The sequence below is a fragment of the Narcine bancroftii genome, chromosome 3 (assembly GCF_036971445.1).
Source record: "Narcine bancroftii isolate sNarBan1 chromosome 3, sNarBan1.hap1, whole genome shotgun sequence".
In the NCBI taxonomy this organism is placed as follows: domain Eukaryota; kingdom Metazoa; phylum Chordata; class Chondrichthyes; order Torpediniformes; family Narcinidae; genus Narcine; species Narcine bancroftii.
This window is the reverse complement of record NC_091471.1, coordinates 221,083,524-221,100,227: the sequence shown is the minus strand read 5'-3', so window position 1 is coordinate 221,100,227 and position 16,704 is coordinate 221,083,524. Positions and strand designations below refer to the sequence as shown.

General features: G+C 40.8%; 1 protein-coding gene and 1 long non-coding RNA gene across 5 annotated transcripts in view; one reads left to right on the top strand and one right to left on the bottom strand.

Annotated features, from left to right (window-relative positions):
• The window catches only part of trim2a (tripartite motif containing 2a), a 239,418-nt gene extending 231,168 nt beyond the window's left edge, over positions 1-8,250 (top strand). For 2 of the 3 annotated variants that reach the window (XM_069926689.1, XM_069926687.1), the window contains exons 12-13: positions 5,549-5,689; positions 6,321-8,250. In XM_069926689.1, the coding sequence (XP_069782790.1) occupies positions 5,549-5,689; positions 6,321-6,473 (294 nt within the window). In that variant the 3' untranslated portion in view covers positions 6,474-8,250. The remainder of the gene's footprint in view (positions 1-5,548; positions 5,690-6,320) is intronic. The other variant, XM_069926688.1, reaches the window with a different exon arrangement.
• Positions 5,923-16,704, bottom strand: part of LOC138758161 (uncharacterized) — a 30,650-nt gene continuing 19,868 nt past the window's right edge. The window contains exons 2-3 of one of the 2 annotated variants that reach the window (XR_011354179.1): positions 7,554-7,623; positions 5,923-6,190 (exon numbers count right to left, since the gene is read on the bottom strand). This is a non-coding gene — a long non-coding RNA (uncharacterized lncRNA). The remainder of the gene's footprint in view (positions 6,191-7,553; positions 7,624-16,704) is intronic. The other variant, XR_011354180.1, reaches the window with a different exon arrangement.

Genomic DNA, 16,704 nt, shown 5'->3' with positions numbered 1-16,704 from the left:
TTTACGATGGTCCTTTCCAGGTCACCCGAAGTCCTTTGTGATCGACAGGAATGGAAAAGCTGACACGGTTTCCATTGACTGTTTGAAGCCAGTGTACATCGATGGACCATGTTCTGTGTCGGAGCCAGAGTCAGAGGACCGATCGCACCCTAGCCATTCGGATCATGCATCACCTGTCTTGCACTATCATACAAGGTCAGGCCAAACTGTCAGACCTCCAGACCATTAAGTAGCGGGACAGTTCCAGTCAGTCACCTCCTTGCATAGTTGGGGGGGGGGGGGGAGGTAGTGGGCAGGGGGCTCTCGAGGTCATGTACTTTCCTTCTTTGGGAGGAAAGTAAGAGCATCAGGATCATCCGTGTGGCATTGTGCTAATGAGGTCAGAGGAGTGTACCTGGCTGTGTTTGGGGAGTTGAATGCAATATTCTGGCTAGTGAAAAAAAAAGGAAGTTGACTTCACAATGTGCTGAAAGAAACGAGGGAGTGTATTCTTTATTTGTTTGTCAGCTGTGGTAAATAAGTGCAGTTACAGCTCCATTGCTGATAACAGAAGAATTCTCGTAATAATGATGTAATAAAATCGTCCAACAGATCAGAGACACTTCAGCAGGCAGGTGTAGCTGTGCCAATGACTACTCTCCATGGAAGACTTCACGAACAGAAATACAGAGGCTACACTGCTAGATGCAATCCACAGAAACAGGATGGTCAGATTACAGTTTGGCAAGAAATATTTAAAAGGGCCTGCAGTTTTGGACAAAGGTCTTGTGGACAGATGAGACCATGATTAACCTGCATCAGAGTAATGCCAGGAGCAAAGTGTGGAGGTGCAAAGAAGCTGCCCAAGATCTAGTGTTCCACCTCAACTGTGAAACAGTGGTGGAGGCGTTATGTCCTGGGCATGCATGGCTGCCACAGGTACTGGCGTGCTTATTTTCATTGGTGATGTAATTGCTGAAGGCATAGTAAAATGAATTCTGAAGTGTATAGAAACACTATCTGTTCAAGTTGAGCAAATGCCACCAAACTCATTGGACAGTACTTCATCCTACAGCAAGACAGTGATCCCAACAAAGGCTAAAACGTTCTTGAATGGCCAAGTCAGACATCTGATTTAAATCTAATTGAGCAGGCCTTCCAAATGCTAAAGAGAAAACGTAAGGGGACAAGCCCTTAAGCAGGAGCTGAAGATGGCTGCAGTCGAGGCCTGGCAGAGCATCACCAGAGAAGATACTCAGCACCTGGTGATGTCTATGAGTAAGTAGTCATTGCCTGCAAGGGAAATACAACAAAGTACTAAACATGAGTACCTTAATATACATAAGATTGCTATGTCCCTAAAATTATGCTGCCTTGAAATGATGGGACAATGTGGAAAAAATGCTGTAATTTCTACATGATCAAACTAAAATGTATACAAATAACCTTGAATGTGCAATGTGTACTTTAATCATGTGAATTAAATGTTATTCAATTAAATTTAGACATACCGTGCTATAACTGGCTATTTTGGCGCACGAGTCCGTGCTGCCCAATTTACATTTTGAACGGTGGGAGGAAATGGGAGTCTTGGGGGGAAACCCACATGGGGAGAATGTACAAACTCCTTACAGACCCGGATGAGATGCAAACCGCAATCCCGATCACTGGCATTGTAAAGGTGTTGCGCTAACCACTATACCAACCATGTCGCCGTACAAATTTAAAAATATAAAATACAGGGCAAATGAAGGAAAATAAAAAGTCCCTTTGTCCCAAACATTATGAAGGGCACTGTATTTCTATCAGGCATGACACAACATGGATTCAGGAATGAAAGGTTATATTTGACCAATTTAGGGAAGTTCTTTGAAGATATAACAGAGTGGATCAAAGGGACCAGATAGATGTTGTATACTTGGATTTCCAGAAGGTATTCGATAAGGTGCAGTAATAATAACTTACCCATAAGGGTGCATGGAGTTGGGGTAATGTATTAGCATGGATAGAGGATTTGTTAATAGAGTTGAGATAAATATGTTGGCCAACTCTCCCTCTCCCATGGTAGTCTCCTTGTTTTGATCGAATGCACAGTTTGCGTAGTGGTTAGTGCAATGCCTTTACACCGCCAGCCATTCGGACCTGGGTTCAAATCCTGCACTCTCTGTAAGGAGTTTGTACGTTTTCCACGTGTCTGTGTGGGTTTTCCCAGGAGCTCTGGTTTCTGCCCACCGTTCAAAACATACCAGGGGTGTAGGTTAATTGGGTGTAAATTGGGCAGCACAGACTCGTGGGCCGAAATGGCCTGTTACCATGCCGAATGTCTCAATTGCATCCTTCCTATGTATAAAAAAACCCAATCATACTGTGAACACTCTTTCAGAGAGGATCCCCATCTGCAAGATCTCTGGTTGGTGGTCAGTGATGAGGAAAGTGCCACAAAGCTCGTTGTTTGGCCAGAAGCTGTTCATGATATACTGTATGTTCATGATTAGGAAGGGGGGGGGGGTGGGGGTAGAGTGTAGCACAGCTAAACTTGCTGATGACACTAAACTGAGTGGAATAGCACATTGCGCAGAGGATGTGGTCAGTCTGCAGAGATATATAGATAGGTTAACTGAGTGGGTCTGCAGATGTAGTTAGTTCAATGTTGGTAAATATGATGTCATCCTCTTTGGAAGGAATAATATATCAGATTATTATTTATATGGTGAAAAATTGCAGCATACTGTTGTGCAGAAGGACTTAGCAGTGCTTGGACTGAATCACAAAAGATTGGTTTGCAGGCGCAACAGATTATCAAAAAGGCAAATGAAATGTTGAGGATGATTTCTAGAGGGATTGAATTTGAGGGCAGGGAGGTTCTGCTGAAACTGTACAGGGTAATGGTGAAGCTACACCTCAGTTCTGGTCTCTTAACTTGAGGAAGGATGTACTGATTTTGGAAGCAATGCAGAGGAGATTCACAAGGTTGGTCCCAGAGATGAAGGAGTTAGCCTACGAGGAGAGATTGAGCAATCAGGGACTATTCTTGCTGAAATTCAGAAAAATTAGATATCTTGTTGAAACGTATAAAGTTGCACAAGGGATAGATAAGATAGAAAATTATTACTACCGGTACTTGAGACTAGAGCTCGGGGCCTAGCCTCATGATTCAGGGGAGTGGATATAGGATAGAGATAGAGGAATTGCTTTTCCCAGTAAGTAGTGAATCTGTGGAATTCACTGTCCAAGAAAGCAGTAGAGGCTACCTCATTAAATTGAAGTTAAGGCTGGATAGACTTTTCATAGTTGGGGTATTAAGGGTTATGGAGAAAAGGCAGGTCAGTGGAACTGAGTCCATGGCCAGATCACCCATGTTCTTATTAAATGGCAGAGCAGATTCGACGGCCAGATGGCCTACTCCTGATCCTATTTCTTATGACTGTTTTATGTTTTGTGGCAGCTGTGTAAAACTCTGCTTAGGCTCCACTTAGAAGACAGTGTGCAATTCTGATTGGCCCCCCCACTCCCCCCCCCCCCCATAAAAGGAATGAAATGAAGGTTTTTAAAAGGGTACAGGAGAGGTTGACTAGAAGGTTGTCTGATTTAGGTGGCATGAATTATGGGAAGAAATTGGACAAACTTGGGTTGCTTTCTCTGGAGCATGGCAACCTCGGGGATTGAACTGCTAAGAATTTTATAAAATCATGAGAGGAATTGACAGAGTTCAAGTGTCACACATTTGAAGACATCATTTAAGGTGAAGGTAAGGAAGTTTAAGGGAGATGTGCAGGGCAAATGTTTCACTCAGAGAGTAGTAGGTGCCTGGAATGGACCACCAGGAATAGTGGAGGAAACAGATCAAGTCATATTTAAGAGGCTTCTAGATGAATGAATTTGAAGGGGATGGAGGGTTATCTATCAGGGGCAAGCAGCAGAGTTTGCTTGATTTTTGATATAATATTCAGCACAGACACATGGGCCAGAAGGCCTATTCCTGTGCTCTACTGTTCTATTTTATGTTGTGTTGAGATTATTTCCCTGTAACATTATATTGCAAATCTGTATTTGTGTGCTCAAAAATAACTTGTTTTCTTGACTTACCAATTAATGTTAAATTTACAATTGAAAGCACAGAACCATACAGGACTAAACTGTTTGGCCTACCATCTCTGTGCTGATTAAAACTAGCCAATTTAAACTAATTCTATCTGCCAGCCCACCATATCCCTCGTTCCCCTGCTAGTTGATGTGTCTGACTAAATACTTAAATGTTGCTATTGTATCTGCTTCCAGTGCCTGATTGAAGAACTTACATTTTTTAAAAAAAAAAGCTTCATCAATCTCTTCTAAACTTTCTCTCTTTCCCCTTGAACTTTCATATCACTTGAGCCTCCCATGTTATATACTTCGACCCTCTGCCACTGGCACGTCAAGGAAACCAGTCAAGTTTATGCAACCTCTACTAGCATCTGATATTCTCCAATCCTTTGCTCCAAACCTCCCCTTCATCCTCACCAAAGTCTACACATCCTTCTTGTCGTGTGGCAACTAGAATTGCACACTATATTCTGAATTCATGTTGACCCCCCTCCCCCAGTTAGCAACTACTCCAATTTCCAGTAAACCCCCCCTCCCCCCCCCACTCTTCTGGTCTCTCATCTCCCTTCTTCCAGTTCTCCACCTCCTATTAGAGAGTTGGCTTTCTTGGCCCTTTGCCCTCTTCCCCCTACCACTTCTCAGCTTCTTTCTCTTCTACCCTCCCACCTGTGTCCACCTCTTATCTTTTAGCCTATTCCCCCACCCCACTTCTAATTCCCCTGCCCCTCCCCACCATTTTATTCCGCCTCATTTTCGGTATCTCTGAAGAAGGGCTCAGGCCTGAAACATCGACTGCCCTTTTACTTTTTGTGGATGCTGCATGACCAGTGGAGTGTCTCCAGCACTTCTGTGTACTGCACTGGACCCTAGTATTTGCAGATTTCTTGTTTACTGATAATTAAAATTTTATATTTAAATTTTAAATAACTAGATTTTATAGAACTGCGACAAAACTTGTGAGTTTTTGTACTCCATAGTTCACAATTAAATTATGGAAGAACAAACATTAAACGAAAATCTTTCATTCTTGGTATGAATTTGTACTGTATCTATCTTTAAATAAATGAATTTGATTAGATGTTTTGTATTTAAATTTTGAATCAATTAAAGGTTCAAGATTTTTATCTAGTCTCCGCAACAACAATCTAAATCATTGACTCTTTTAAGGACACTTACTTGTGCACTTTATTGATTTTATTTTTGTTCTCTCTGTATTGCACAGTTTGTTATCTGTTTATAGTTCTGTATTTGTTTGCATTTTTTTAATGCTATATGCAACTTCTTTTTTGAACTACCAATCAGTGGTAATTCTGCCATGCCCACAGGAAAAAGGAATCTTAGGGTTGTACGTGATTTCATTTATGTACTCTGACAATAAATCTGAAATCAGTTAAGCATTTTAAAAAAAAATACTTTAAGGATTAAATGTTTGTTCGACATAATGTTTGTTAAAGCATTATGATCATATCTTCATTTTAATATGTAGGTGTTCAACACAGATGGTGAGTTTGTGTTAAAATTTGGATCTAATGGAGAAGGAAATGGTCAGTTCAATGCTCCCACTGGAGTGGCAGTGGATTCAAATGGAAATATTATAGTTGCTGACTGGGGAAACAGTCGTATACAGGTAATGGCTTCAACAGTGAAACGCAATTTTATTAAGTTGGCTTTTTTGTTAATTTTTCCTTATTTTGGACAACTCCAATTATCCGAAATAGCCGTGACCGAGCCCATTTTGTATGTGTTTTTTTTCGGAGAACCGGTCATTTTTAAAAAAACAGCCCAGTACCAACTTCAAATCACTTGTAACAAACAACAAGGGAAGGTTTTTTAAGCATTAAAATAAAGTTTAATTCTCACCCAAAAAATGCTGGCCACCGCCCATCACTGACATTCCCCACTGAGGCCTTGCTTGCGTCAGGAGCCCGAGGGTCAGACTCTTGCCCGGGTGCTAGAGGTCCCCACTGCCACTGCGAGCCCAAGATCCACTGTGCTGCTGCCAGTGCCAGGGGCTTGAAGTCTGCTACTGCCGCCACCAGGAGTCCGACGTCCTCGGTCAGTCCGGCTCTGAAAAAATTCGGATAACTGAGGATTTTGGAGAATTTGATTTTGGATCATTGGAGTTGTACTGTAATTAGAAGTGGAAAAAAATGATCAAAACAATTCTTCACATTGACTGGTTTGATAAAGAAGAAAAAAAGTGTTGTTTAAATGAGCTATGTATTCTCATTTTCATTTATTTATTTATTTTGAAACAGGTTTTTGATGGAAATGGATCCTTTCTCTCCTATATTAACACTTCTGCTGATCCTCTATATGGCCCTCAAGGTCTAGCATTGACTTCTGATGGTCACGTGGTTGTAGCTGACTCTGGAAACCACTGCTTTAAGGTTTATCGCTATTTGCAATAGCACCTGATCTTTGGATCTACGAATCTTAAGGTTAGAGCCAGGTGTGGATAACCTGTATTAGAGAATTAGTCCAGTTTCCCTTTAGTCTGGGAGTTGCCTGTTGGAGATCTGGTTTTGTTTGGCACTTTCTTCTTTTTAGTTTAAGTACCTCGCACACATGGAAGGAAATATGCAGTTTTGTATCCATGGCTTCTCTATCCTTGTATGTTCCAAATTCGCAGGAGTCAAATAATGTTGTTTTAAATCTAATGAACAGATTGTGAACAAAAGGATTGTGCAGCTGATTGACGGTGAATTTAAGAATGAAGTAAACTTGAGTATTAAATAAAAAATTGATTTATTGGACTGACGGCTTTCATATCAAATCTTCAGATTTTGAATAAATGGCTGCAAATGAACTGCCCTCAGATCTTTGTCTTGTCCTCATAGTTGTTGTTTTCTCATAACCTGTTAACATATATAGTCTACCTGACCCTTACAATTAAATATTTCTTTTTGTATGGAAGGTAAATGGCTAGAAATAATTTTCATGCACTTAAAAGCGTTCTTTAACTACAAGCAGTTCACAAAATATTCAGATTAGCAGTTTCAGGATAACAAATACATATTTATGGGTAAGTTGTCTAAAGCACATTCATTAGGAAATGAAACAGCCTAATGTACATGATACTTTTTGGAATAATTGCATGAAATAACTGGTAATTAGTTGTTTTATTAAGGCTCTCCATTTTAATCCTACGCCTCTTTTTAGTTCAATCCTGTGCTTCTTCCGTTTGGCATTTCTGACGCAAGAAAAATGTTGGAAAGAAACTACATCCCTTTGATGATCGTGTGTTCCCTAAAGTAAATGAAGCCGTGCTCTAATCCTGCCAGGCAAAAGGTTGCAAATTGAAAACACCCTCACATTTTATTCCCCTGCTATTAGTTGAATGTGTTAGGTTTCTTGAAAGTTTATTTTAGCCTAATCAGGGATTTTGTTTGCATCTATTTATTCTAATTTGTGCTTAGATTACATAATTGGAGAAAAATTAGCAATCTTCTGAAGTGCACTAAAGTATTAAAATATGAAAGCGAACTTACATGACTCAACTATCTGCTGCTATTTTTCAATATATTGTCATGGACATTTTTGTTCTTGCAAGGTTGTGAACTGTGGAAAGAGAAACAATGTAAATTGTTAGTAACCTTTGTGGAATCAAAATACTTGGACCAATAAGAAATTTATTTCATCTCTCCTGACAAGGTTTGAACAGCAAATTGCTGCACTGGACTGTACATTTTAACACTAGTCTGTAAAAAAAAAATGCTCCACAAAACTATTTATATTTTATCTCTAATGTATTAACAAATGCCTCTTTCTGTTGCCAAATGTTTTGCAAATGAAGTGCCCATAGAGATTGGGGAAAATAAAATGTGATGCTCAAAATGTTGAATAATTGATGTGTGAGTGTGTGTGAATGTAAGCCTTTTGCTCCCTTTTGTTGCACTTCAATAATATTTATATTGTGCTTTACAGAATAAGTAGGTGACTCTTTCATTATCACCACTTACCACTGCCACCACCTAAGACTGCCACGCTAGAATTGGCATTGTATGTAACAGCATGGCCTTTAATAGGTCAGAGTCCCTCATTAAAAAGAGTGATCTTACCATGTATAAAAATGACAATTTATGCATTATTTTAACATCAGAAACATTCCATCGCTGTGACTCAGTTAAAAATATAATCGTTTTATGTACAGCACATACGAAACAAATAAAGTCAAGCAATCTGTCTACCTATGGGTCTTTTGCATGCCTTTTGTTTCCTAAAAATAAAATGCTTCTTGTACACTTGTCTTCAAAATCTTCAGATTAATTGCTGTTAGAAAATGGAGTATAGAGTTTGGCAGATGGTGTACAATGTTGGTAAATGTGCCATCATTTCCTTGGGAAGGAAGAATAGTCAATCATATAGTTATTTAAATAGTGAAATATTACAGCATGATGTTACGCAGAGCGACTTGGAAGAGTCTGTTCGTGAATCACAGAAGGTTTGTTTGAATTCACCAGACTGATGTATTGGGGAAGCACGGTTAGCGCGATGTTATTACAGTGCCAGAGACCCGGGTTAAAATCCTGCAGTGCTCGTACGTTCTCCCCATGACCTGGGTGGATTTTCTCCAGATGCTTCGGTTTTGTCCCACCCAAAACATATAGGGCTGTTGGTTAATTGTGCGCCACGGGTTTAAATGGCCAGAATTGTCTTCTACTGTCTTGCAAATTTTTTTTTTTAATGGTATGATGAGACTTGAGTGCAAGAGGGACCAAAATAACAGTTCAATGTTCCTTGGTTCTGAAGTTCTAGACAAGATATTCAGCAGTACAGTTGTCATAGCAGTTAGTGAAACACCTTTACAGCAATCGGGACCAGACCGGGGTTCGAATCCTGCACTGTCTGTGAGGAGTTTGTACGTTCTTGCTGTGTCTGTGTGGGTTTTCTCTGGGGGCTCTGGTGTAATTTGGGCAGCCTGGGCTAGCAGGGCTAAATTGGCCCGTTTCAGTCCTATATGTCTAATTTTATCAAAAAATTTAAATTGAGAGCAAGATAAAAGAGATGGTGGAGTGGTTGTATCTGATTGGCTTATACTATGGCCATCGCAATACCCACCAAGAGATAGAGATATAGATATGTAGGGAGATTATGGAAAGGTATAAAAGGGTTGCTCAGTGTTGATTGGGTCACCTGAGTGATGGGGGCCAGGATGGAGCTGCGAATCCAGGAGGGTTTCTTGAAGATGTAGCATGTACATAGTCCAATCTGGGAAAGGACCACACTGGTCCTGGAATTGGGAGATCAGCCTGGTCAGATGATTGGACTCCCAGCATTTTGGAGTCACAAAATTGTACTCCTCACAATTTCAAAATAGTTATAGATAAGGATCAGTGTGGATCTTGTGGGCAAAGTACTAAATGGCTGGGGGTGGGGGGAAAATTATGACAATTAGCTAGGGGGAGTAAATGGTAGCAGCTGTCATTAGGCAAGTCTCCAACTAATGCAGAAGTCAAGGACCACCTAATTAGTTCAAAGTCAAAGTTAAATTTATTGTCAGATTACAGACATGACATCACATACAACCCTAAGATTCTTTTTATGAAGGCAGGGGTTGGTAAATCAAAAGACCAGTATATTTAACATTAGGAACTGTAAACAAACTGTGCAAATGTAGATATAAGTAAACAGCAATAAATAATGAGCATAAGCCCTTAAAACAAGTCTCTACTCTGTCCACCATTGTTCAAAAGTCTGATGGTTGAACCCCATGGAACAAGTCCTATGGCACCTGTATCTCCTACTTGATGGCAAAGCAAAAACACAGCGCCAAGTCAAGTTTATTGACATTGGATTATGCAACCTGATGAAACAACCAGTCCTCAGTACAAAACATGCAGAGACACAACCAGACATAACACATATTCATTCATCTCCACAATAAATTGTTTTGTACATTTGGGAGGCTCGGATGGTCAGTGTGAGCAGTTCCTTCGGTCGTTCAGCTTTCTCCCCACCCATGGGAGGAAGCTGTTCCCCAGCTTGATGGTGCTGGCTGCAATACTCCTGTATCTCTTCCTCAATGAGAGATGCTGTGTGCTGGGTGGAAGGGGCCCTCAATGATTTTGCACGCCATCTTCAAACAATGATCCCGATTAATCACATTGATGGGGGGAGGCAGTAATCCTCTCTCACTGTTATGGTCCTGTAGATTGACCTCTGATTCATTTCTCTGCAGCAACCATACAACTGCACCCAGGCACGGCCTGGGTCCTTGATAAATGATGCTGCTCTCCAACAGCCATGTTTCATATAATTATGCTCAATGGTGGGGAGAGTTTTGCCTTTAATGTACTGCGTTGAGTCCACTACCTTTTGCAGGATTTTCCGCTCAAAAGTATTTGTGCTCCCATATCAAGCAATGATGAAGCCGATCATCAGATTTTCCACCAGACCCCTGTAGAGATGACATACCAAACCTCCACAGACTCCAGAGGAAGTAGAGCTGCTGTCGTGCTTTCTTCACAGCAACATTTGTAAGATGAGTTTCGAAGATAGTGACTCACAAGAATTTGAAGTTGTTGACCTTTCTCACTTCTATCCCCCAATAATCCCTGCATTATTTTGCAGACTCTGGTCTTCCTCTCCTGAAGTCTATAAACAGTTCCTTGGGCTTGTTGGTAATGAGTGAGAGGTAGTTGTTAATACAGCAGTCCCCAGATTACAAATGAGTTCTGCTACCTAGGTTCGTCATTAATTAGGATTTGTATGCAAGTCGGAACAGGTACATGTCTTTATTTCACGTCAGTTAGTCAAATGTTTATTTTAGTATATATTTTACCTTTATATACATATAAACAATTCCTAATGCACTAAAACATCTTAATTATAATAATACAGAACTTAATACTGTACATAATAGTGAAAGTAACTCCATACAGTCATATTATCATAATTAAAAGTTAACACACTCACAGGAGAAGATGATGGAGAGACGGCTTCTCTCTTGCGATATTGGGTGATGGCAGCGCCCCCGGTCGCACTGCCCTCCTGCATCTTTGCTTGCTCCCTCCCTACCGCCCGCTTACTTCTCCCTTCTGGGTGACGGCAGCATTGCGCGAGTATCCTAGAGCATAACTACACTCCATTTCACTTCCAGTCGACTTCTCGGTACGCAAGTATGAGTTGTTTGTAAATCAGGCATTTCAACCCGGGACTGCCTGTACACCATTCAGCCGAGTTTTCAATCTCCTTCCTGTATGATGACTTATTGCCTCATTCAATACAGCCCACTACAGTGGTATATTAGAGTTCAGGATCAGCATGTTCACAAAGGAGAAAGGGCAGGAGTGGCAAGGGAAGAAACCTTCAATGACGAGAGTTTGTGAATTTAATCAGAAAAAGAGGAAGCATGTGCAAGGAAGTTAAAATCGGAGGAAATATAAAGATTGCAGGAAAGAAAGCACAATGTTAGGCCAAAGAGATCATGAAGTGTATTTGGGGAGCAGAATGAACAAGAAAACCAAGGCCTTTTGTATGAAAAACAAGAGGATAACTGGAGACAGGATAGGACCACTCAAGATCAAAGGAGGGAATTATTACTTGGAGTTAAAAGAAAATGCATGAGTACTGAATGAGTACTTTGCATTGGTGTTTCCCCAGTGGAAGGACGTGGAGAGTAATAGAACATCATATGGAGAACGAGCATGTACAAGCACATTTTGAGATTAAGAAAGAGGTGGGGTTGGGTCTTTTGCGGAATATTAAGGTAGTCATCCTGTAGGGCTGATAGGATATATCCCAGGTTATCGAAAGAGGCAAATGAGATTGCTGGGTGCTGACTGAGAGATGTGTTAGCTCACCAGCAACAGGTAAGGTCCTGGAGAACTGGAGATCAGCCAATGGTGTACTTTGGTTCAAGAAGGGAAATTTGGATAATCTAGGAAACCATAGGCTAGTGATCATCACATTGGTGGGAGGGAAACTAATGGGAGAATATTCATGCATGTTTGAAAAGCCATATAACATAACATAACAATTACAGCACGGAAACAGGCCATTAGGCCCTTTCTAGTCCCACCTCCCTGCACAATGCCCATAACCCTCCATCTTCTTCTCATCCATATACCTGTCCAACCTTTTCTTAAATAATACAATTGACTCCGCCGCCACTATTTCTCCCGGAAGATCATTCCACACGGCTACCACTCTCTGAGTAAAGAAGTTCCCCCTCATGTTACCTCTAAACCTCTGCCCCTTAATTCTTAACTCATGTCCTCCTCTTAACGGAAATAGTCTATCCACATCCACTCTGTCTATCCCTTTCATAATCTTAAATACTTCTATCAAATCCCCTCTCAACCTTCTACGCTCCAAAGAATAAAGACCTAATCTGTCCAATCTCTCCCTATACTCTAGATGCATAAACCCAGGTAACATTCTGGTAAACCTTCGCTGCACTCTCTCCACTCTGTTTATATCCTTCCTGTAATTAGGCGACCAGAACTGCACACAGAACTCCAAATTAGGCCGCACCAACGTCTTATACAATCTCAACATCACCTCCCAACTCCTATATTCCATGCAATGATTGATAAAGGCCAGCATATTAAAAGCCTTCTTCACCACCCTATTCACGTGAGTTTCTACCTTCAGGGAACGATGTACCGTTACTCCTAAATCTTTCTGCTCTTCTGTATTCCTCAATGCTCTCCCATTTACCACGTATGTCCTATTCTGATTCTTCTTACCAAAATGAAGCACCTCACACTTATCAGCATTAAATTCCATCTGCCATTTTTCAGCCCACTTTTCTAAGCAGCCCAAATCCCTCTGCAATCCTTGAAAACCTTCTTCATTATCCACTATTCCACCTATCTTAGTATCGTCTGCATATTTACTAATCCAATTCACCACCCCATCATCTAGATCATTAATGTAGATAACGAACAACAATGGGCCCAATACAGATCCTTGAGGCACACCACTGGTCACTGGCCTCCAACCTGACAGACAATTATCCACTACCACTCTCTGGCCTCTCCCTTTCAGCCAATGTTCAATCCATTTGACTATCTTAAAATTTATACCTAAAGACTGCACCTTCCTAACTAACCTTCCATGTGGTACCTTATCGAAGGCCTTACTGAAGTCCACATAGACAACATCCACTGCGCTACCCTCATCCACATTCCTAGTCACCTCTTCAAAAAATTCAATCAGATTGGTCAAACATGACCTTCCTCCCACAAATCCATGTTGAGTGCTCCTGATCAGACCCTGTCTATCCAGATGTTTATAAGTACTATCTCTAAGAATTTTCTCCATTAATTTACCTACCACAGACGTCAAACTTACAGGCCGATAGTTGCCAGGCTTCCTCCTTGAACCCTTTTTAAATAACGGAACCACATGCGCAATGCGCCAATCCTCCGGCACTATCCCCATATCTAATGACATTTGGAAAATTACCGCCAGAGCCTCTGCTATTTCCTCCTTCACTTCTCTCAATGTCCTGGGGAAGATCTCGTCTGGTCCCGGAGACTTATCCACCTTTATATTCTTCAAAAGCCTTAAAACTACACCTTTTGTAATCTCTATATTCCCCATATTTACCCAATTTGCTTTTTTTATCTCACATCTCCCAATATCCTTCTCCTTAGTGAATACCGAAGAAAAGAAACTGTTCAATATCTCCCCCATTTCTCTAGGCTCCACACACAGTTTTCCGCTCTGATTTTCTAAGGGACCAATTTTGTCTCTAGCTTTCCTCTTACCATTAACATATTTGTAGAACTCTTTTGGATTAGTTTTCACCCTGCTTGCCATAGTTTTCTCGTACCTTCTTTTAGCTTTCCTAATTCCTCTCTTAAGATTCCTCTTACATTCAATGTATCTTTCAAACATCTCCTTAACTCCATGCTTCTTATATCTAATGTGCGCCTCCCTTTTTCTTCGAACCAAGTTTCCAATATTCCTTGAAAACCACGGCTCTCTCAAACCTTTTGCCCCTCCTTTTAACCTAACAGGAACATAAAGCTTTTGCACTCTCAAAATCTGATCTTTAAAAGACTTCCATCTCTCTACTATATCCTGCCCATATAACAAATTTTCCCAATGCACACCCTGCAAGTCCTTTCGCATCTCCTCAAATCTAGCTTTTCCCCAATCAAAAACCTCAATCCTTGGCCCTGATTTCTCTCTTTCCATAATGACATTGAAGCTGATGGTATTATGATCACTGGACCTGAAGTGCTCGCCAACACTAACCTCCGTCACTTGACCCATCCCATTTGCCAACAGTAGATCTAACACTGCTCCTTCTCTGGTCGGCACCTCTACATATTGTTGTAAAAAACTATCTTGCACACATTTCACAAACTCTAACCCATCCAGTCCTTTCACAGAATGTGTTTCCCAATCTATATGTGGAAAATTAAAATCTCCCATAATTACAACCCTGTGCTTATCACAAATATCTACTATCTCCCTACAGATTTGCTCCTCTTGGTCTCGGTCCCCTCCGGGTGGTCTATAATACACCCCTACAAGTGTAACCTCTCCTTTCCTACTCCTCAGTTCCACCCAAATAGCCTCCGTGGATGTGCCCTCTAACGAGGTCAAACAAGGGATAGACAGTATGGCTGTGTGCAGGGGAGAACATGTCCTACAAATTTGAATACATTTTTTGAAGAGTGAAAAAGTTGACGTGAGTAGGGAAGTGTATGCTGTCAACATGGAGTTGAGTAAGACATTTGACTTATCCAGAAGGTACAAATGCATGGGATCCATGATGAATTCTGAATAGGATGGCCAATAGAAGACAGAGTATAGTGGTGGAAAGGGTTGTTCTAGTTGGAAATCTGTGGTGTTCTTCAGGGATTAGAATCATTTCATTGGTGATGTATGTGAAAGACATAGATAAATGACAGGCCGACAGGTTTGAGGGAATCCCTTGAGGAATACAAGAAATAAAATAAAAAGGGAAATATATAAGAAGGACTAAAAGAGGTTTTGAGATGGATTTGGTAGACACTGTAAAGGAGAATCCAAAAGATTTTACATTAAGAACAAAGGGGTCATGAAGGAAAGATGAGGTCCCTTTACAGATTTGAAGGGGCATTTAGTGTTGAGCCAAAGCAGCTGAGAAGATCTTAAATAATAATTTGTGAAAAAAATGTACTGTGCAGCAAGATAGGCAGGAGCTGAAGGGAGGGAGGTAACTAATGAGAGCCAAGGGCATGACTGCATCAGTAGTGAAGATGTATTGATGCTCTTGGATTATATTGAAGTGGATAAATCTCTGGGACCAGACTGGTGCATCCCAGAACATCATGGGATAGCAGGAAGAAAATTATTGAGTCCTTGACAAACATTTTTAATGCATTGCTGAGGACAAAAGAAATTCTGGAAGACTGGAGGATGTTAAATGTGGTGCCATAACTGCAGGAGAGGATCTAGGGAGATGTAGTCGTTCAACATTTGGATATCCAGGGGAAAATTAAAGAGAGCCAGTGTGGATTTGTGCATGGGAAATCATGATAGAGTTTTTTGAAGAGGTGACAAAGAGGATAGATGAGGATAAGGCAGTAGATGTGATTTATTTGGATTTTAATAGAGAGTTTGATATGTCAGGTTGGTCGGGAAGGTTAGGGTACCCAGATAGAACATAAAACATTTAAATATAGTACAGGCCCTTCAGCCCACCATTTTCTACTGACCTATATATACCTACCAAAAAAATAAACCATTCCTACCTCATAACCCTCCATTTTTCTTTCATCCGTTTGCCTAAGAGACTCTTAAATGCCCCTATTGCTTCAGCTTCCACCACCACTCCTAGCAATGCATTCCAGGCACCCATAACTCTTTATGTAAAATAACATATTCCTGATATCTCCCTCAAACATTCCTCCCTTCATTTTGTACAGATGTCCTCTGGTGTTTGCTACTCATTCCCTGGGGAAAAGATGCTGACTCCAGATCTTATCTATGCCTCTCATAATCTTGTAGATCTGTATTAAGTCATCTCTCATCCTTCTTCGCACCAAAGAGAAAAGTCGCAGCTCTGCTAGCCTTGGCTCATAAGACATATTTTCAAATCCAGGCAACATCCTGATAAATCTCTGTTGCAACCTCTCCATTAGCTTCCACATCCTTTCTATAATGAGGTGACCAGAACTGAACACAATATTCTAAGTGTGGACTCACCAGAGATTTATAGAGCTTCAACATTACCTCATGATTCTTTAACTCAATCCCCCAACTAATGAGGCCCAGCAGACCATAGGCCTTCTTAACTATCCTATAAACTCACATGGCAACCTTGAGACATCAATGGATTTGGACCCCAAGGTCCCTCGGTTCTATCATTAACTCTACTTTCAGATTTGACCTTCCAAAATGCATCACCTCACACTTATCCAGATTGAACTCCACCTGCAATGTTCCCACCCAATTTTGAATCCTCTCTATATCCTGTTATAACCGACAATAACCTTAAATGCTATCCACAACACCTCCAATCTTCATATCATTTGTAAACCAACTAATCCTTCCTTCAACTTCATCATCCAGGTAATTTAAAAAAATCATAAAGTGCGGGGATTCTAGAAAAGATCCCTGCAAAATTCCATTAGTCATTGACCTCCAGGCAGAATACTGTTTCTCCACTCCTTTTCTCTGCTTTCTATATGCAAC